Source organism: Chelonia mydas, chromosome 6 (genome assembly GCF_015237465.2).
Source record: "Chelonia mydas isolate rCheMyd1 chromosome 6, rCheMyd1.pri.v2, whole genome shotgun sequence".
Lineage (NCBI taxonomy): Eukaryota > Metazoa > Chordata > Testudines > Cheloniidae > Chelonia > Chelonia mydas.
In genome coordinates this window covers 24,421,540-24,442,640 of record NC_051246.2, presented here as the reverse complement: position 1 = coordinate 24,442,640, position 21,101 = coordinate 24,421,540, and the positions used below count along the sequence as shown (strand labels likewise).

Below are 21,101 nucleotides of genomic sequence, written 5' to 3'. Positions count from 1 at the left end.
CCTGGCAATGTGTATCAAAGGGGATGAAATCTCAATGGAACTTGAGCTCCTAAGTCATTTTGGGTGCTCTTGAAAATCCCACCCTAAAGCTCTATGTACCAGCAAAACACAGGGTTTGATTAGGCAGCCAGTTAAATAGTAACATCATAGCATAAAGTCCAGGGAACCCACACTGAGCTTCCGTTTAGTAACAAAAGATGCAAAATGCACTAAATGAGAAGAAACCCACCTGTGTTGTGTTGTCCTCCTGGAAGGAGGACTGCAGGCTCAGGGAGGATCCCAGGTAAGAGAAATCCACGGAGAGAACCCTTCCAAAGGACAACACAGTTATCCAGAGGGAAAAGGACTCACACCTTCCCAGAATCTCCATGCTCTGTGCTGTTCGCGTGCTGGCCAGAGATATCGAGCATACAGCTCCCAGATGAAAACGACAGGGACCAAATGCCTCTGGTGAAGAGTACCACTGCTGTGAAAGCAGGAGGAGAGAAAGGAGTCTGGCAGGTGAGCTTATGGCAGCATCTCTGATCCATGGACCTTAACAGCTGTTTCCTCATCACAGAGCTATTTATGGGCTCGAGCTCAGCTCCAGCACATGGAGGCTTTCGAGTTCTGATTGGAGCAGAGGTGGTGCACGCAGCTGTGGGAAGTGGGGAAAGGAGACTGGATGCCAGCCAAGCTCAACTTATGATTTTGTTTACTTGTAAATGAGAGACGATCCAGACAGCCCCAGCTGCACCAGGGCTCAACGGAAGAGTCCTAGTGCTGTCTATGGTCATTATCAAAAGGCAGGCTAAAGATTTTTGTGTGTGTGCTGTATGATGGATGTAGCTCATGCAGCGGTGGCTTTATGTGCCCTGGTACTTCAAAGGAGGGAGGAGGCAGAGAGAGGACACAGTCCATGGTGTTTATTCCCTTACAGTGCCAAGTCCACAGTGCACGTGGTACATTGGAATAAGTATATAGCAAATCTGAGAGCAGCTTCCAGAAATCCACACTAGTAGAAGAGGGCCTGGAGTTTTGTAGGGAAAAAGAAAAGAATTGATTAGAGATGAGCCCAACCCAGATGCTGGAAATGTGGCTCTAGGGCCAAACATCACAGCTCATGTTTAGCTTCATAACAGGCATGTAGGGGTTAGCTGTCATGGTCATTTGATTGCCTGCCATATGATACAGTGACTTTGAAAAAGCTAAATTAATTGTAATGGAAAAAACATTCCTCACACTTTTTGAAAGGACAGCAGCAGTGCATCTGCAGGCTGCAGGTCAGATTTGTCACTTGAGATTTTTCTGTTCAATGTCTATTTTCCTAATTCTGTTTGAAAGAAGGACTTAGTCATGTCCATGTGACTCCCCCATCCTACTTTACAATTACATTAACCCTTCTCATTCTGAAGAGCTGCATGTGATTCGATAAACGGACCCAGTGTTCAGCAAGTTTAAATTGTAATCACTACATTGACTTCAATGGAGTTCTACCAGTTTTCACCAGCTGAGCCCAGGGACTGGTTCCAAGGCCATTCAGTGCTCCTGTTCACCCTGTCCTACAATGCAAGGATGGTCAATGAAATAGAAATGCAATACACTGTGAACAGGGAAGAAAGAGGGAGGGGACCGGATTGCTAAAGTTTATGGGTAACAGGATTTCTCTCTCGATTACTTGAACTCTGGCCCAGTTTGACAATGACCAAATGTTGATCCTACATGATGACTCTGGTCTAGATGAAACACATAGGTGATTTTAGTCCTGTTCTCGGTGGTAAGATGCCATGCAAACCATGATGCTAGCTGGTCCTGGCAGCAGAGAACCAAAGCATGGGGTGGATGTGGAGAAAGGACTACCCTTTTGTCCCTAGAGATGGTCAAGAACGAAGAGCATTGTTGTGGCAAGGCCAGGAAACTTGTATTGCAGCTGTTCATGCTGTACCTCTTCTGCAGCGAGAGGCTGTCAGGCCCCAGGGCTCAATCCCATTTTAAATTCATTTATACATTTCTTTAAAACCATATAAGTAACCTGTGGAACCCACTGGGACAGGAACACCAAACAGGGCCTGATCCCCAGCTCAGTGTAATCAGTGGTATGATTCCTGTTAACATCAGTGGGGTTCAATATCTTCATAAATGATCTGGAGGATGGTGTGGATTGCACGCTCAGCAAATTTGCGGATGATACTAAACTGGGAGGAGTGGTAGATACGCTGGAGGGCAGGGATAGGATACAGAGGGACCTAGACAAATTGGAGGATTGGGCCAAAAGAAACCTGATGAGGTTCAATAAGGATAAGTGCAGGGTCCTGCACTTAGGACGGAAGAACCCAATGCACAGCTACAGACTAGGGACCGAATGGCTAGGCAGCAGTTCCGCGGAAAAAGACCTAGGGGTTACAGTGGACGAGAAGCTGGATATGAGTCAACAGTGTGCCCTTGTTGCCAAGAAGGCCAATGGCATTTTGGGATGTATAAGTAGGGGCATAGCAAGCAGATCGAGGGACGTGATCGTTCCCCTCTATTCGACATTGGTGAGGCCTCATCTGGAGTAGTGTGTCCAGTTTTGGGCCCCACACTACAAGAAGGATGTGGATAAATTGGAGAGAGTCCAGCGAAGGGCAACAAAAATGATTAGGGGTCTGGAACACATGACTTATGAGGAGAGGCTGAGGGAACTGGGATTGTTTAGTCTGCAGAAGAGAAGAATGAGGGGGGATTTGATAGCTGCTTTCAACTACCTGAGAGGTGGTTCCAGAGAGGATGGTTCTAGACTATTCTCAGTGGTAGAAGAGGACAGGACAAGGAGTAATGGTCTCAAGTTGCAGTGGGGGAGGTTTAGGTTGGATATTAGGAAAAACTTTTTCACTAGGAGGGTGGTGAAACACTGGAATGCGTTACCTAGGGAGGTGGTAGAATCTCCTTCCTTGGAAGTTTTTAAGGTCAGGCTTGACAAAGCCCTGGCTGGGATGATTTGATTGGGGATTGGTCCTGCTTTGAGCAGGGGATTGGACTAGATGACCTCCTGAGGTCCCTTCCAACCCTGATATTCTATGATTCAGATCAGGCCCATGGTGAGCTAGGTTCAGAGATGGATTACCCTGTTTTATGGGCATGAATAAAAACTTCTTACCAGAGGAGGTAAGCTGCTTGCTTGTGGAGGGCTCAGAAGGGAACTCTTTCTTCTCTCCTTGATATTGCTGCAAAAATGTCCATGTGCTTTATACAGAACATTACTGGAGACAGGATACTAGATTAGCTGGACCAATGGTCTCTTCCAGTGCAGCAATGTTGCCATCCTTAGTGACTTCAGAGGTAACAAGAAGGCCTTATCTTGTATGCCCAAACCTCCCACTGCGTTCAAGGGTGTTAAGGCAGGTCAGATTGCATTGTGATAGTGTTCCACTTTGCCCATTGGTAGGAACTGATGGTGTCTTACTGCTGTGGTGCCATTAGTTCCCATCGTTTAGATTTGTAGAAGGAACATAGAGGAATAACAGCACCATAATGTCAAGTCCTTAAACCACTACTCCCAAATTCTAAACGCCCCCCCCCCCGCCCCCAGCATGGGATTTCTGGTTTGCTACTAATGGCTTGTATCGCCACTGCTTTGCTTTATGTAAATAAGACCCCCCACAGCAAACACTGGTGCCTCTCAGGAGGAAGCAAGAGGAAAAGCACAACCATGGCTATCTATTCGCACACATCTAGCTTTTAACATCTGCGGCCAAATCGTCAGTTTTGCTGAGCTCACTGCTAAGAAGAAAAGTAAGTGTGTGTGGGTTGGTGGGTGGAAGGGGGGGGTTAAATGGGGCAGCGGGAGCAAAATGGGGTAGGGAGGTTACTGTAAACCACTTTTCTACACCAATCCTAGCATCACTGAGGCCGAAATGGCCCTCGATCTAAGAACAGTCAAGGATCAGCTGGAGTCACGGTATACGCCAACCTTGCCTTGGACACATCCCTGCCATGCCCTCTATACAGAGACGTGGGAGTAGATAGAGTATACCAGGGATTCTCAAACTGGGGGTCGTGAGATTATTACATGGGGGATTGCGAGCTGTCAGATTTGCCACCCCAAATCCTGCTTTGCCTCCAGCATTTATAATGGTGTTAAATATATTAAAACGTGTTTTTAATTTATAAGGGGGGATCGCACGCAGAGGCTTCCTATGTGAAAGGGGTCACCGGCACAAAAGTTCGAGAACCACTGGTGTATATTATGGAAGCGTTTGTCATAGCCATGTTTGTTGTAGTATTGTTAATACGTAGCATTTTAACTAATTAGTATGTTCAGCGGGCTGCTTGTTATGTCCTGTAAATGGCTTCCTGGATCCAGCTCTTAACAAGATAGAGCAACACAGATAATCAGACTAGAAGCCAAGGATCTGGTTCCTGCCCCATACTCTCGGTTCTGTTAATTGACAGTCATATATAGAACCACATTCTTAAAAATATCTCATAGTTACATCCCTGCTCTTGCTTTATGTGCTCTGAGGTCTCCAGTTAATTTGGCTAGTCCCTTTGCAGCTGTACCCCTTGCCAGCTCGGACATGCCTGCAGCTCTCATGTATGGTGCAATGCAGCCGTTGGATGACAGCGATCACACACAATAGTAGGTTTCAGAGTAACAGCCGTGTTAGTCTGTATTCGCAAAAAGAAAAGGAGTATTAGTGGCACCTTAGAGACTAACCAATTTATTTGAGCATAAGCTTTCGTGAGCTACAGCTCACTTCATCGGATGCATTCAGTGGAAAATACTCACGAAAGCTTATGCTCAAATAAATTTGTTAGTCTCCAAGGTGCCACTAGTACTCCTTTTCTTTTTACACAATAGTAGTTTATCCTCACTGAACAAAGGCCTCTGTCTCTTGTTGGAAGAAATCATAACTTACTGTATACTTCACTTAACATGTAGACTAAGGCTGCATGTTTTGGAATTTCAGAGTTTACAAAGTAGCTTAGTAGGAACTGAGCATTACCCCCTCAATGTATATTCTAGAACTGAAGTCAAAAACCAGAGAACCTACAGAGTTGTTTTCTGAAGACTCTCCCTCACTATAATTTAGATTCAGCTCACTTCTTAGCAGAGGATAAACACTCCACAGGTTTGCAGATGCCTGAAACCTGTGCTAGCACTCAGAAAGTTGTCTGCTTTTTGACCTGCCCTGCCCTGGCTTTGGAAGGCAGTTGGTTCAAGATTGGTGCCTCTTGAGGTGTGGGCTGGTTCAGAAAAGGCCTGAAAGTTGTAAGCGTGTCTTGACTCTAAGGAAAACCTCACTGTCCTGTTTTCTTTGAAAGACCTTGCTGCAGTGACCTCCATTTCCAGAAGTATTTCTGTTGTTGTATTGTGGTACTGTTTAGGAGCCTGAGTTATGGACCAGGACCCTATTGTGCTAGCTAGGTGCTCTACAGAGACACACCAAAAAGGTGGACCCTACCCCAAAGAGCTCATGTTCTGAAGAGACAAGACGGAAAAACAATCGGTTTTACACAGGAAACAAAAATTAAGTGGCTTGCCCAAGGTCATCCAAGGGAGGGAGGGGAATGTCTTTGGCAGAGATTGGCAATGGTTCTGGGGCTAGGGAAGCTTCTTAGGGCAGTGCTGCTTACTGCCCTGTGGGAGAGCTAAATTCCTGGGCCTTGGCTCTTGCTTGCAGGTGTCTGCCATTCTGAAATCTATGGGACTGTCCTGATTCTGAGTACAGCCTGCAACCCTAATGCCTGCATCATGAGAGTCCTACATGTATTTTTACTGTTTAACTACAGGCAGTTTGCAAACTCTCCTTTAAAAGCTTGGCTAGGCCTTCAGTTGGGAAAACCAGTAGGATTTTGCCTTGCAGGGGCTTGGTTTTTCTCTTTTTAAGGTGCTGGCTTTTGACCTCTGGAGGCTATTTATCCACAGAAAGTTAAGCTTGCCTTGCTGTATCTTATGCCTAGAATGAAGCTGGGATACTCGATCCTCCGTCTCATGCTGAAGGGCAGCTGAGAAGGAATGCAGTTTTCCCATGCAGCTCTATATATCCTCAGTATGGGCATGTGGATGCCTAGGCTGAGCAGACACTGCTTACTGAAAAGCCTCTGATCAAAGGCACAGATGCACCTGAAGTGGAGCACCCCCAGTGACATTGTTTGTTTGAACACCTGACTACCCATTCTCTGCATCCAAATTCATTTAAGTTACTATTAGGTTTCAGTGGGAATTGGAGCTGCCTCTAAAAACATTAATGGAGATCAGCAAAGGCTCTATGATTCTGAGTGTGACTGAATTACAGAATGCAAGGGAAAGTGAAAATTACCAGTCAGCCACCTTCTTCCATGGTGCTAGCACCTGAATGCAGACAAGGCTTGCTGAACCAAATTCTGCTCTCAGGGCCCAGTAAAGTTAGTGAGTTACATGTACACATTCAAGGGAAGAATTTGGCCCCTTCTGTCTTGTGCTGTTGGGGTGCTTGAGCATTTTCTTCTCTAGCAGAATTGTGCTAACACCAACATAAGAGGAGCATTCCCCCCTCTGGCCTTAGCTAAATTAGGTCACCAACCTTCTGCACAGTTACCTACTGACAATGATGACTAGTCCTGTTACTTGTTGGGTTTTTTCCTTGTACTGTTCAGTGTGAATGCATGGGTGTAACAGAGCAGATGTTCTTGATGTACAAGTTTAGTGCTGCTTTTTAGGAGGCTGAAAGTTCAGATATAATTTACTGAGTTAACATCAATTTAATCAGGAAACTGTTAATTGTGTCAACCTAGGGCCACATCCTCCTGACACATAATTGGACCCCTATAAACTAATAAGACAGGAGGCAGATTTAATTATGAACCAGAAAATACAGCAAAAAGGACAGAAGCAGCCAAGCACTGATTGAGCTCCCCTGAGCATTCTGCACCAGAGAAAGAGAACTCACTGAGTTTAACAAGTGTTTTAGGAGGAACAGCCCTTTCTTTAGAGGAATGGGAGTATATGCTCTCATGCTACAAAGGCTTCATTTTTTGGAAGGGGAGGAAGCTATAACAGGGAGCTGTTCAGAATGGAAAAAGGTACCTTGTTGAGATGGGACTAGTTGGAACTGGTCACTTACTAGGCAATAACAATGGAGTAGTTTGTTCCAGAATTTCAAGTTAATGTAAAGTGACCAGGTTGGAGTGATGGTTCAATAATTTCAGCTGCTTGATTGTTTAGAGTTGCAGGGATTTTGAGTGTCAAGTCAAGGTTTTGATGTACTTCCATAAAATGCCTTTAAATGTTTTAGGCTTAATGCAGCATGGACTGATTATTTTGTCTGATTTTTGGTCATTAAGTGGTAGAATATGATTAAACATTTGTGCTAGAATCATTGTACTGGAGCAGTATTCTCAGGACAAGTAGAAATTTTTTCCAACTTTTTTTGTCTACTTGTTTCACAACCAAAGCAGCAATGCCTTTGGTACATATGTGAAACTAGTTGGTCTCAGTCTACCATTGCAGAGGAATAGTGGCTGGCCTCCTGAGTGGCAGTTCAGTAGGTTTGACATGGTATCTATAGGGGTAGACCTCTTCTGCACCAGAAGGTGTTCCTGTCAGGTCAGGCTTAAGGTACAGTGTGGTAGAGTATGGGGAAGCTGCACCACAGGAACCAGAGATTAGAGGCCTCAGCTGAAGCTAGAAGCTGAAACCAAGTTACTACTGCACAAAACCAAAGGCAGCAGGAGAAAAAGAACCACCAACTTGTTCTGCTGTTCACTGGAGAACTTCTAGTCTGGGCCTGAAGGGAATGGTAGGGTTTAAGCTTGGAGTCTCCAGCAACACTGGACTGTCTCTGAATTCTACAGCCAGGCAGCATTATCTAGCTGTTAGGAACAGGTATAGAAGCTCTGCAGCAGAATGGGGGTTGTCTGGCTCATTAGACAAAACATTTAAGCCATTTACCTTGTGAGGAGTTTTCCTGACACTGTCCCTCTCCTCTTTCCTTCCTTCCCCAATATCCATCCTCCTTAGGAAAATGTTTGAATGTGCATTATATAAGAAATCAAGCTTGGCAACTTTGATTTAATGGACTTTCAGGGCCTTGTACCATCAAATACTGGCTTTCTTTCTGCAGGCTTCTGTCTTCTAGTTCCTTTACTGGTGTAAATTAGAGTTCTGTGTAAGCTCAAAAGCTTGTCTCTTTGAGCAACAATTAGTCCAATACATAAGGAAATGGGGTGGGGTAGTGGAGTCAACTGAAAATAGCAAGTCTTGTAAAGCCACTGGTAAGTAAGATTTAACACCAAGTGGGGAAAAGGTCTGAAATCTGCACTCCTATGGTGGTGTGTGTCCTGGCCCTGTAAAATGAGGGTCCCAAACCACTGGACAGGCTGCCTCATAAATAAATGTTTGCTAGAGCTAGGGCATGCGCACACACAATGCAAGTGAACACTGGTAATCTCAAACTACCCCCAGGGAATAAAATACTTGCTCTTACTTCAGAAATGAAGTATGACCAAGGCAGGACTCTAACCTTCTATACCTAGCTCAACTGCTAAATCATTGCATAGGTCTGAGCAAGTCTCAACCTTATTCTTCAGCTAGAAAATGGGGTAGCACCTCAGAACTGTTACTTCATGCTTCTAGATCAGTGAAAGGAGTGAGGAAAACCCATGGGCTCAACTGCTACACAATTCATAAGTTGCTATTCCATGCTTTTACAGTCACATCATCTAAAAGAAACAAACCAAGAAATGTATTAAGTCCACTTACAATAAATGAGGTATTTGGACAGGCTCCTGGCCTGGGATTCAGGAAACACAGCTACAAGTGACAACTTCACCCCACTTCCAGAATACAAAAGTCTTTAGCTTTCTTTCAGTAAAATCACACCCAGTAAAATCACACCCATACTCATAGATTAAAAAGCTTGACAAATCTTCCTAGCCTGGAGAAGTTAGTTTGATTAGTTATTTTAATGGAAAGGCACTTACATATGTACTGTGGTTTTGGAGGCTGTGTAAGTATCTCCAGGATAAAATACTTTGTTTCCCTAGTATCATCTGGGAGGTACATTTAAGGGTTTAAGAACAGTTAGCTACTTGTTGAGATAAGTCACTCACTTTCACTAGAATTAAGTTGAAAAGAGGTGGCAAGGAGTACAGCAATATGTAAACATTGATCTAAACAAGTGCACAATAGTGAAACTTTACACAAACTATTTTAATACATTGCCAAAATTGCTACAAATTGAAGTCTGTCCCTTTGCAAATTGATAAAAAAGCATGGAATACAGAAAACTCTCCACACATAGCATAAGACTTTACAGGTATTTGTACATCCATTTTTAATAATCCCACTCATTCAGCCATCACAATCCAGCAGGAACTTTGGTTTGTCTACTTTCCATTTTTAGTACTGAACATTCGTTCCTAGGAAAAAAAGAATTTGCAGTTAGCATTTCCAATAGGAGTCCTAGATAAGTCTGGAAGCTGCAGTGCTTTGACACCAGACTAAGCCAGTACAATAGTAATTATGCAGTCAACATGAGCAGTGTCTACAACTGATATGAAAATATACATACAGATTTAGTACAGTCAAGATACTATTAATTCACCTAATTATTTCAACTGGCATTTTAAAATAGTTGACTATAAAAATGGCACCTTACTCAACATTTTCCCCCATGCATCCTGTGTTTGACTGCCAAAGTTGGACCTAATCACTATGAAAGTACTGAATTTTAGTGTGCCTCAGACACCAATACTGATAGATTACTGATTTGAGGTGGAAACTTAATTTTCAGATTCTATGTCAGGAATTTGACAGCCATACCAACTCCTCAATGTCACCTGCTGACTCACATCTAGCTGTAGTGCAGTCTTGATTAGCTACTAGATAAATACTGCTTTGCACTTGGGATAACATTCATGTTGACTTACATCTTGCATTAGTCAACGTTCACAGGAGGCACAACAACAAGACAATTACATATACACTGGAAAGAAGACGCCCAGTATGCATTTCATATGCTATCTAGGCAGCTAACCATCTTTGCACATAGGAATGGTGACCTAATGCAAATTGTGATAAATGTGGTTTGTATACAAGCCTAGCTACCAGAATAAACACTGCTTTAAATCAAGACAGCACCACACCTCATGTGTGGGTCAGCTGGTGTCATTCTGAGGGGTCTGGAATATAGGTATATACAAGTTCAGCATAGAATTCAGCAATTACCTTTAACATTCTCTCCAATTTAACTGCATCAGCAGCAAATTTCCTGATCCCATCTGATAATTTCTCCACAGCCATTTGGTCTTCATTATGTTCCCAGCGGAATGTCTTCTCATCCATGTGGATCTTCTCAAGGTTAGATGTCTGAGCTATACAAAGGGAGTTGTAATAGATAATCTATAAAATATTCTAATTCAAATACAAAAGATTGTGATCCAAAAATAAAATGCTCCTTTAACTCCCTTATGTAGCCCCCTCCACATTAGCTGAAGTTTAAAAGGTTTTTCCAAACACTGCTGACAAGGTGGTCAGACTTAGTGTGACCACATTTGGGGGAATAAGTGCAGATATTGTTGATTCTGAACTGCTACCTTAGGGGAAGTTATCCAGTTAGTCTAAATTTTAGGCTAAGGCATTGGTGTTTATCATGTTTATATCTGGCTCCTAAATGGCACTAAACTTTCAGCCCACAGTACAAAAAAATATTACACAAAACATTCTGTAGGAGTGAGCAAGGACTCAAGCAAACAATTGGTTCTGATTATTTAGCAGATGCCTAACAAAAGCTCAATTGATAACAAGCCTGCCAACTGCTTACAGCCTTAAGTAATAGAGCTCATGATTGCAGCTGTGCATAATTCCCATTCTGAATTTTGTAATTTAACATTTGTTTATAAAGCTAAGAGGAAGGAAAAAATGGTACAGCTACCAGGACCACATGCAAGAACCACCACAGCGAAACACTGCTAAACCAAACAAGTTGCAACACTTTAGTACCATTTCAAAAGAGACCAGTTTTTAAAAACTCTTGTTTCAAATGTTGACTGTTGTATAGGTGGATGATCTCTTCTAGCCTTATCTGAAGTCCTTTAGAGGACTGACATTCTTGCAAAATTAGTGTTCAGCTAAGTTTCTTGCTCTAAGGATTTTGTAAAAACTCAAGTCCCAGGATACAAATTAGAGGTGTTTTCTCCCTCCCACCCCATTGATATTTAATAGAAGTATCACTGTTTAAACTGAATCTGTCTTCTTGACTTGAATCTGGGTTAGTTACTGGCTAATGCATTCAAAAGGACCCAAGATAGTAAATAAATGGAATATAACTGGTTACATACTAGATCAAAGGTGTGGAGAATACTGGGATTCCCTCAACAGCAGTGCCACAAGGACTGCTGATGGCCACTGTGGTCATGAAGACAGTACAAGGCAATTACTGTATCTCTTAGGTAGATCAGCCAAGTCTTACCCCTTTAAAAAAGTTTGGATGGAGGCAAGAAGCAATAAGTTTAAGCTGAAGCTATGTACTACCACTTACCAAAGCTGGCTTCTTCCATATATCAGCTATGTTCAGTAGTAAAGAGGAGTCTCAGGATTATGGAACAAATCTGTATTATACAAGGAAAGAAAACTAACTTACCATCTTTAGCACTGAGTGTGGGAGTTAGCTTGGTGTTCTCTTTACTGAGCTCTCCCAGAAGCTTAGGTGAAATGGTAAGATAGTCACAGCCTGTCAGCGCTTTAATCTCCCCAGTGTTTCGGAATGAAGCACCCATCACAATAGTTTTGTAGCCAAACTTTTTGTAGTAATTATAGATTTTAGTGACACTCTTCACCCCTATGAAGAAAACACTGGTGATTTTCAAGACAATGTTTTAAAATGCAAAGATTCTTCATTGTAAATTTTAGTACCCAAATACTGTATTTTCTAGAGTAGTGTTCATAAGAGAAGATTTAAAAAGATAACTTGTAGTGAACTTTTTCAATTATATTCAAAGGCAAGCTTACCTGGGTCCTCTGAGGGCTCATAAGTCTTCTTGTCTGTGTTTGCAACATGCCAATCCAGGATACGGCCTACAAATGGGGAAATTAGGGTGACCCCAGCTTCAGCACAGGCCACTGCCTGAGCAAAGGAGAAGAGTAAGGTCATGTTGCAATGGATCCCATACTCCTCTTCCAGAACCCTGCAAAAAAAGGGTCATCTTAGAATGGAGTCTGTCCTCCCCCTCCATTCAGTCTACAATCAAATAGTTTAATAAGCTTCATAAATAAATCTGTCACTAGGTACTGAACTATAACATTAATGAGCTCTAAAGCGATGATCTAGCACTAGTAGGAGTATCTTTGTCCCACAACTCAAATAAAAAAAGTCTTGCTCATGTTAGATTTAACCCCACTAACTGAATGGTTAGTGAATGGTTCTCAAAACAGCCAACACATTGAGAGGATTTTTTTTTTTAAATGTATGACCAGCCATTAGAAGCATTAAAGTAAATACCAGCTACAGACACTTACTTGCCTGCCTGAATCCCCTCCCACGTCGATGACAGTTTTATGAGGATGCGATCTTTTCCAATTCCTGCTTCCTTATAAAGGTCAATGAGGCGCTTAGCTCTCTTAATCATTCCTTCCTTATCAAAGGACAACCTTTGAAACAAGAAAGGCATTGAACCAAGTTACAAACATTTAAGTCTATATCCCAGATCCATCTTTCTAGCTTCCACCAACAGATAATGGTAGACTGATACATGCTCTCACATGGAGAGATAGTGGCTATTAGAGTGGCTCAAATTTAGCCATAATAATCCGAAGAACTATCCTGCATCCTGTATTAAAATTTAACACCCAATAATAGCTTTTTTTACTTGGGGCTGTAGTTCACAAGCTACCAAAGCATTAAAAAATTGTAAAACATTCTCTAGGATTGAGTGGGCCCAGAGCTCAAGAAAACCCAAGGATGTTTCTCAAGGAAAGATTAAAAGTTATTGCTTTAATTTTCATACAGAATTTAGATGCTGAAAAAGTAGAAAAGAATCAAGGAAGTTAACAGGCCTTACCCCAGGTGCTGTTAAAGCAAAACCAGTGTACCATTTTGTAAGTTTTGGTGGGAGAAGGGCAAAGAAAAGATACAACTCAACTCTTAAGTTTAAATCAAGTAAATTGAAAGCCTGAATTTCTTTAAGTCAGAAGAATGGTAGACAGATTGAGAATGTGCTCTGTGCCTTAACTATGCTGAAGGTGAATCCTATTTACAACTGCCTTGAAGAGTAATCCTATTTCACACTTAGTTTAGTCTAGCATGCAGTAAAAACCTAGATAGGCAAATTGTGACTTCACAGTTCAATTAAAACAGAAAAGGTAGTAATTTAAACTCTGAACATTTCACTATTACAAGATCAGAAGATTAGGAACATCTTGGTTACAAATTGCATACAACATGCCTACAAACCTTGCATCTACTTCTGTGGACACACGACCTGGTATCCTCTTCAGTATTTCTGCCCCAAACACCACAAAAAGTTTGTCGCTTGCATTTTGGACCTGTTCATCTTCTGACCTGAAAGAATGAAAATTTAATGAGTGAAATGTATGAAAGACTGCCGCTAGTATCCTAAATCTCTCTGGCTCCCTCCACATACAGTTCAAGCATTTAAAATCACTGAGTAATTCTCCCATTCCCTATTTATCCACTCTGGTCTTTTGTCCCGTCTATGTTTCACCAATACTACCAGAGTCCATACGCCATTTCTTCCTCCCATAAACATCTGTGCTTTCCTTCATGATGCTGCCTATTCATGGAATGCTTTCCCTGAGCAAGCCCACAAAGCTACTTCAAAAGGGATCTGAATTAGAAAGAAGACTCACTTCGCTTCACAGAGTATGTCTGCACAGCATCTAGACACCCATGGCTGGCCCATGCCAGCCAACAGGCTCACACTGCAGGGCTGTTTCATTGCTATGTAGGCTTCTCAGCTCAGGCTGGAGCCTGGCCTTCAGGACCCTGTGCGTCCCCCTCACCTTTCAGGTTCCTGGAGCTCCTGGGCTCCAGCCTGAGCCTAGAAGTCTACACAGCAATGAAACAACTCCATAACCTGAGCCCCAGGAGCCAGAGTTAACTGGCACAGGCAAGCCATGGGTTTTTCTTTGCTAGGTAGATATACGCATAATGTTTACCAGAAACTACTCATCGGGGATAGTCTTTACAGTGCTAAGGACAAAACCTCACACTGGATTATACACCTATCACATGTGGCCTGTCACCATCTTCGCTGATTTGTAAACTGCATCCCTTCACCCACACTTTGTTAGCCAGTCTTCTAGACTGCGAGTTTTAAGGAGCAAAACTCATGTTTGCTTAAGTTATAAAAAGGCCACAGAACACTATGGATGCTATTGCAAATAGTTACATAAGGCATCAGCTGTCATAACTAAGCCTAATTAAATTAATGGTCTTACTTACCCACCAAGTTTTTTTCCATACTCAATAGCATCCTCTACTAATTCCTGGTAAGCTGGCATTTGAGCAGCAGCTAGTATCAAGGATGGATTTGTAGTGGCATCCAGAGGCTTGTACTGATCAATTGCTACAAAAATAAAGATTCCTAGTTTAAAACAGGTTACCCAGCCTGACCAATAAAGTATTATGTTACAGTAGTAGGATCAGTTAACATGCCTCTTAAGCAATAAAATCTATATCAGAGTTAAGTGTTTTCTTGAGGCAGGAATGGTGCAGTAAGAGGCTGTCTGCAAGTCCAGGGAACGGTGCCAAAAGGGTCTATACCAGAGGCTCTCAAACTCAGAGGCTTGCTCTGTGAAAGGGGTCACCAATACAAAGAGTTTGAGACCCACAGGACAAAGTGGTGACTGAAAGCTATAGTGACAAGATCAAGCAAGTTTTATTTAGTACTTAAGCTCTAGTGTTTCCAAAGAGGAACAAACCATTGGTCAAGATTCTGTAGAAGTTACTCATCTATCTTATATAGGTCCTTATTGTGTCCATCACTGCTGCAAGCAGGTTTCGGGGGGCCACCAAGCAGGGCCAGCATTAGACTCACTGGTGCCCAGGGCAGAAAGCCAAAGCCTGGGATTGAAGCCAGGGCCCTGAGCCCTCCCACCCAAGGCTGAAGCCGAAGCCTGAGCAATGTAGCTTTGAGGGGGCTCCTGTGGTATGAGGACCCCAGGCAATTGGCCTAATAGCTACCCCCTAATGCTGTCCCTGGCTTTTATATGCAGAAAAGCAGTTTGTGACACAGGTGGGCCATGGAGTTTAACAGCATGTTGGGGGGGGGGAGGGGGGGAGAGACCTCAAAGAAAAAAGTTGAGAACCCGTTTCAGGTGACACTAAATGTTTACCACAAAGTGATTCTTACTGTACTCTGTCTGGTTCTAACATGTCTGAGTAGCTGAGCAGCCTGGCATGCAATGTTTGACTCAGCAAATAGTTTTATAAGCAGAGGTCACTGTAGAGGACATAAGGTATCTTGAAAGAGCTAAGCGTCAAAATTATGAAAAATTACCAATTCATTTTTCTGAATACTTTGCACTCCAGGAGGGAGATTTCATTTTAGAAAATTGTACTTAATTTTGACAGATCATGTTTGGATACACTGTACAGAAAGCTACACTTTCCTAGCAGCTTCCTTTAAGTAAAGATCCTGGTTCTCTGAACACGTTCATCTTAAACATAGGTCCTTCAGATGAACTGGAAAGAATAAGTTTTCATTCACCCTCCATGTTTTATCTGACAACACAATGCAACTCCAAGATGGGTAAGTACTGATAATGCTCATTTGCAACACACATCTGGGTAAAGTATCTTCTAGGACTAACATATATACTGCATGTCATGTGTTACTGAAGTCTGCAAAACTCAATTATGCTAAAGATAAAAAGCAAATGTATGACACTTCTGATGTCATGTGGGTATATAAGGACTGACTTTTACAGTATCCCCTCCCTCTAGAAGCATAGTGTCATTCAGCACTTTCCAGTCACTAATTATGTCACAGTTGAAGGTAGAGTTCAAAAGTTAGCTCCCTATAGTAAGGGGCTACATTTCAGCCTTCCAGAACAAGTTTTCAGCAAAGGTTTAACTAGGGATTCTGAATCCTGATCACTGCTACAGCATCTGTTTAATGCTGACTGGCTGGAGAAATGTGCAGAAGAAGAACATGCTGGTCTGGCCCATACTGCTGCACCAACAAGAGCAGCAGACTGAAACTAACAGTTTAATAATTTATCAGGTGTTCTTCGCTTTTGCTGGGAACATCACTTTTCTGCAGATGGAGACAAGAGGCACCTGGCCCAATGTTTCAGTGGAAACACACTGGTCAGGACTAGACTGGTCCTTTGCTCCTTACACCAGCAAGTTCCCCTACTATATAGGGCAATAAATATTTATTTGTCAACACTTGAAAAAACACAATGCTGGTGACTGGTGTCAACAGCTGCAGCTGAACCAGTCCCAAGCACTAACTGCAAATGTAGCCAAGAACAAACTACGTTCAGAACAGTTTGAAAGTGCATGGTTAAAATTTGCAGCTAGACAGTGCTCAGCACCTGTTGCTAACAGATAATAGGTATTTCATACTGTAGACAAGGCTACAGAGTCAATGTTTTAAATTCCCATACGCTCAGACATGAGGTCCTAGAAGTTCTGTTAAGGGCCACCACTAGCCATACTTGATAGTGCTGAAGATTCAGAAATCGACACATTATGCAAGTTATTTAATATATGAATAATTCATGTATCGACAAAATAAATGGGTTACATCTGGGTTCAGGACACAGCACCATTATAAGAACTAATTCTTCTTTGTACAAAAGTTATGAGACTGACTTGAAAGGTAGCCAATGCTCAGGAGAGTTAATCCCTTTGTCCCCATAGCAGCTGGACATCTCCTGTGAGGACTGTGGCTTGCACAAAACACAAGTTGGTTCAAAATTTTACATGCATTAAATTTTGTTGTCCAATTAGCTAAAACCAAGATATTGGGGGAGTTAAAGATTTCATGTAGCTCTTGATGATCACCTCTGCCCAAGGATCAGAGTGTGGAATTGTGTCCTGGCCAAATCAGAGCCTGAGAAATTCTCCCTTAAAATTCCTGTGGTTTCCACAGTAGTTGCCTTCCCCCGAAAATTCTTATGATCCTGTTGTTCCACTTAAACCTCTATTGCTCCCTGCTGACACTTGTATCCACTGTTCACTGCTTGTATTTATTTACCTTTAGTAACCATTCCCATCAGCAACGTCTGCTCTCTCAGCTACCTTCAGCACAACTGAGTTCATGCTGCAGGAACCTTGCTGTGGCTGCTCTTTCTATACTCTCTTGCCCTATGGTCCTCTCTACCATACAAGGCCTACTCTTGGGGTCAATTAAGATGCTCAGAAGCCAGCATGCCATATCAGGAGTTAACAGGTTTGTAGAACCTACTCTAATGCCTTAAAAAAAAACTCATTTAAACTATTTTTACTTTGTCTTTTTGATTTTGGGTCACCAATACTGAACCCCAGCAACTGTTCCCCACTTTTTTCTGGATCTTAGATGAAGCCCAAGTACTGTACCAAAACTACTGTACTATACTCTTGGTCTTAACAGAAGTCACTAAATAGAAGACTCCCATTACTAAAAGCCTTTGGACACAAAACTAAAACATAATTCAAGACTAAGTTAACTGAGCCTGCATATAGTTCACTGAAGCTGGTGAAGCAAATCCTCAATTTTAAGTGTATTGAGCACACTGTGTATTGCTACAGGATTTAAAGAAAAGGAGTACTAGTGGCACCTTAGAGACTAACCAATTTATTTGAGCATAAGCTTTTGTGAGCTACAGCTCACTTCCACTGAATGCATCCGATGAAGTGAGCTGTAGCTCACGAAAGCTTATGCTCAAATAAATTGGTTAGTCTAAGGTGCCACTAGTCCTCCTTTTCTTTTTGCGAATACAGACTAACATGGATTTAAAGAGTATTGTATAAAGTCATGTGTTTAAGATCTCTTGTACAGAAAAAAAATCTAGCCCCACCCTTTTTAAATTAACAAAAGGGCTTACTCATTTTCATGCTAAAGTAAACAAAATTCCTCTTACATTAACTCCTCTCTGCCTCTCAAATGTTTTGCTTCACCATGAGAAAACTATACAAGCCATTAAAAAAACAAAACCATCTGAGTAAAATTTATTTCCAGTGAATTTACCAAACCCTGATTTGATCAGGATGAAATACTTGAATCAGAATCAGGGTGTTAAAAGTACCAAGGGCCATTAGTTTCCCAAATGGATAATTTAAACACGATTTATGGTACATATAAAAATTAACTACTTGTTGATGGTAATAAATGCTAGCTCAGAGCCCTTCACTTGTTTCCATTGTCAATATAAAGATAGGTGCACTCAAGAGTTCTGGTAATAACAGTAACTAGAAGAGCAGGGCTACAATAGTTTCATACACTTTGAAACAACCATCCTTAGATTTTAATAATGCAAACAATTTTTCAAGATCTCAGTTCAAAAGTCAGTGCTGGTAGGTCATACTTATACATTTGTTTACAAGCGCATTACACAGGTTATTGCAGTGAGGCCACATTTCCAGTAACACACGTGTACCCACACATGCCAGGCTAACAATTTCATATTACTACTTTGGATTTCTATGGTCCCTTCCATCCAGAGAGCTAGAATTATTTTACAAAACTAATCAGCATGAGACAGATATTATCCTCATTTTATACCTGAAGCAACTGAATCATAGGACAGCTGACTTCCCAAGTGAGTCACAAAGGAAGTGTGTAGAAAAGATGGTATTATGTATGTGTGATTCCTGCTCGTGGGCCTTCACCACAATACCAGCCTCTCTCCTGTTGTGAAGTCCTTTCAGTTCCTGATGTATTTATATAGTTTTATTCAGTGTTCTTGTGTTGAGTCCAACTCCTCTCTGTACTAGCAAATTGCACTTCCATATAACCATAGGATCCCACTGTGTCCTGCAAGACTGACCACAATTTGCAGAAGGCACTTATCCTCTCCATCTGCAGACTCACCACCCCTCAATAGGTGCAATCCCACATTAAGCAACTGGGACATTTCAATCTTTCATAACAGCACACAAGTGACAAAACAGCTTTAGGCAAATAACTCTTAGCCAAGTTTAACAAAGGGGTTTCTTTTTATTACAAGGTTATGTTCTCCAAGTAGATTACAACTTAGGCCAAAAAGTTTGACCAGCCCTGGTCTGCGGAATGGGGGTTCCGAAACCATATGGAGGGCCAGGTAAGGAAGGCTCTGCCTCCCCAAACAACCTGGCCCCCTCCCCTGACTGCCCCCTCCCAGGACCCCGCCCCCTCCCAGGACCCCACCCCATCCAACCCCCGCCCCCGTCCCTGACTGCCTAGACTCCTATCCACACCCCTGCCCCTTGACAGCTACCCCGGGACTCCCACACCTAGCCAACCTCCCCTATTCCTCATCCCCTGACTGCTCCCCCCCTCACAACCTCTGCCCCATCCAACCACCCCTGCTCCCTGTCCCCTGACTGCTGCCCCCCACCTAGGACCTCTTGCCCCGATCCAACCCCCCCCATGCCGCTCAGAGCAGCGGGACTGGCAGCCACGCCACCTGGCAGGAGCTTGCAGCGCCACCACCCAGAGCGCTGGCAGCACAGCGAGCTGAGGCTGGGGGGGCTGAGACAGACAGCAGAGGAGGAGCCGGGGGCTAGCCTCCCCAGCCAGGAGCTCGAGAGCCAGGCAGGATGGTCCAGCAGGCCAGATGTGGCCCACGGGCCGTAGTTTGCCCACCTCTGCCTTAAACCAAAATACTTAGGCTGTCTACTCTAGAGAGCTCCCAGGGGCACTGCTGTACCAATACTGTAAGATCTCTTGTGTAGCTGCTCCCAGTGACATAATTAATCCACCCCAAAAAAGTAGCAGTACTGTAGTAGCTATGCCAGAGGTAGAAGCGCTCCCGCTTACATAGCACTGTGCACACTACCACTTATGCGGGTGTAACTTATGTTGCTCAGTGAAGTGGGATATTCAGACCCCTGAGCAACATACCTTCTGCTGCCATAAGTGGTAGTGTAGATATAGCCTATCCTAACTCTTCCCTTCCATCAGGGAATGAATAATTCCCACTACAGATTATCTCCCATGGTGAACGTTCACAGTGTTTCATTTATGTTTTCCTCAGTTAACAGGTGAGGATGTTCGTGTATGTGGGAAACACTGAGCCCCCCCACGAAGACCCCAAAGCTCGCTAGCATGGTTACACTTCACCAAACAGGAAGTCACTGCAAGGAAGAGGATGTTAGTAGCAAGTGGCCAGACCTTGCTTCCCCTTACAAGCAGCTTCCCCACCCCCACGCCGGGAGCTATCCCCTGCCCTGCTGCTGGACCCCACGAGCTGAGTGGCAAAGCCCCCCCCCCCCCGGGGAACGGGGGAGGGAATGAGCCGGAGGGCTCGGCCCTTACAGGGAGGGCGACAGCCGCCCGCGGCCGCAGAGGAAGGACCGGGCCCCCAGCCGCCTGCTGCGGGAAGGGCGGCGGCACCCAGGGGTTACAGCGAGCCGGGGAGCCCGCACGTCCCGCCCAGTGCTCAGACCCCTGGAGCAGCCGCCTCCCCCCTCACCAGAGCCGAGCCCGCCAGAACTCCGGGCTCCCCTCCCCCACACCCCCTGCGCGTGCGCGTGACCGGTGGGGGGGCGGCCTCGCCCATTGTCCCTGTAAGTGGCGGGAGGGAAGCAGCCACGGGGGACTGCGACCGCCCCCTGCCCTAACGGGGGTAACGGGCTCCTCACGCCTCGCGGGGGGGCGGGGGGGGTGACCTCACCGTGGAAGTCGCCGGTGTCCGCGACCACCGTGGTGTGCTGCTTGAGCTGCTCCAGCGCCGACTCCATCTTCGGCCGCTTCACGGGGGACACTGACATAATCCGTTAGGGGCGCTGGCCCAGAGACCCTTTATATACCTGCCGAGGGGCCGCCCCGCGCGCGCTCGCCGCAGCAACAGACGCACAACAGCAGCGCCAGGGGCAGGAGGCGGGACCCACGAAGCGCGAGACCGGCGCGGCGGGCAAAAGCGACTCCTGCGGCGGCGCGCGCCTCCTTCCCTGACAGCGAATCACGGCCGGGGGGGGGAGGAGGCGACAGTCAATCAACAGCGAGGCGAG

General features: G+C 44.0%; 2 protein-coding genes across 2 annotated transcripts in view; both read right to left on the bottom strand.

Moving 5' to 3' along the window:
• The window catches only part of LOC102931983, a 35,572-nt gene extending 34,984 nt beyond the window's left edge, over nucleotides 1–588 (bottom strand). Inside the window, exon 1 of the mRNA XM_043548551.1 lies at nucleotides 230–588. Within this exon, the coding sequence (XP_043404486.1) occupies nucleotides 230–370 (141 nt within the window). The 5' untranslated portion in view covers nucleotides 371–588. The remainder of the gene's footprint in view (nucleotides 1–229) is intronic.
• An 8,542-nt stretch (nucleotides 589–9,130) lies between these two features.
• On the bottom strand, nucleotides 9,131–21,041 carry TALDO1 (transaldolase 1). The gene is made up of 8 exons (XM_037899574.2): nucleotides 20,765–21,041; nucleotides 14,403–14,526; nucleotides 13,392–13,499; nucleotides 12,458–12,589; nucleotides 11,951–12,126; nucleotides 11,583–11,780; nucleotides 10,169–10,314; nucleotides 9,131–9,360 (listed from the first exon to the last, which is right to left on the bottom strand). Exons 1-8 carry the CDS (start codon nucleotides 20,859–20,861, stop codon nucleotides 9,328–9,330), a joined length of 1,014 nt encoding a protein of 337 aa, XP_037755502.1. The 5' UTR covers nucleotides 20,862–21,041; the 3' UTR covers nucleotides 9,131–9,327.
• Nucleotides 21,042–21,101: the final 60 nt, after the last annotated feature.

What these genes read in the sequence shown, in the direction of transcription:
- TALDO1 (XM_037899574.2), bottom strand. Translation starts at nt 20,861, where the DNA reads ATGTCAGTGTCCCCCGTGAAGCGGCCGAAGATGGAGTCGGCGCTGGAG. An exon ending in TATGGAAAAAAACTTGGTGG is followed by an intron (nt 13,500 to 14,402) that starts GTAAGTAAGACC and finishes TCATTCTTTCAG; the next exon opens with GTCAGAAGATGAACAGGTCC. An exon ending in AATTGGAGAGAATGTTAAAG is followed by an intron (nt 9,361 to 10,168) that starts GTAATTGCTGAA and finishes TTTTTTTCCTAG; the next exon opens with GAACGAATGTTCAGTACTAA.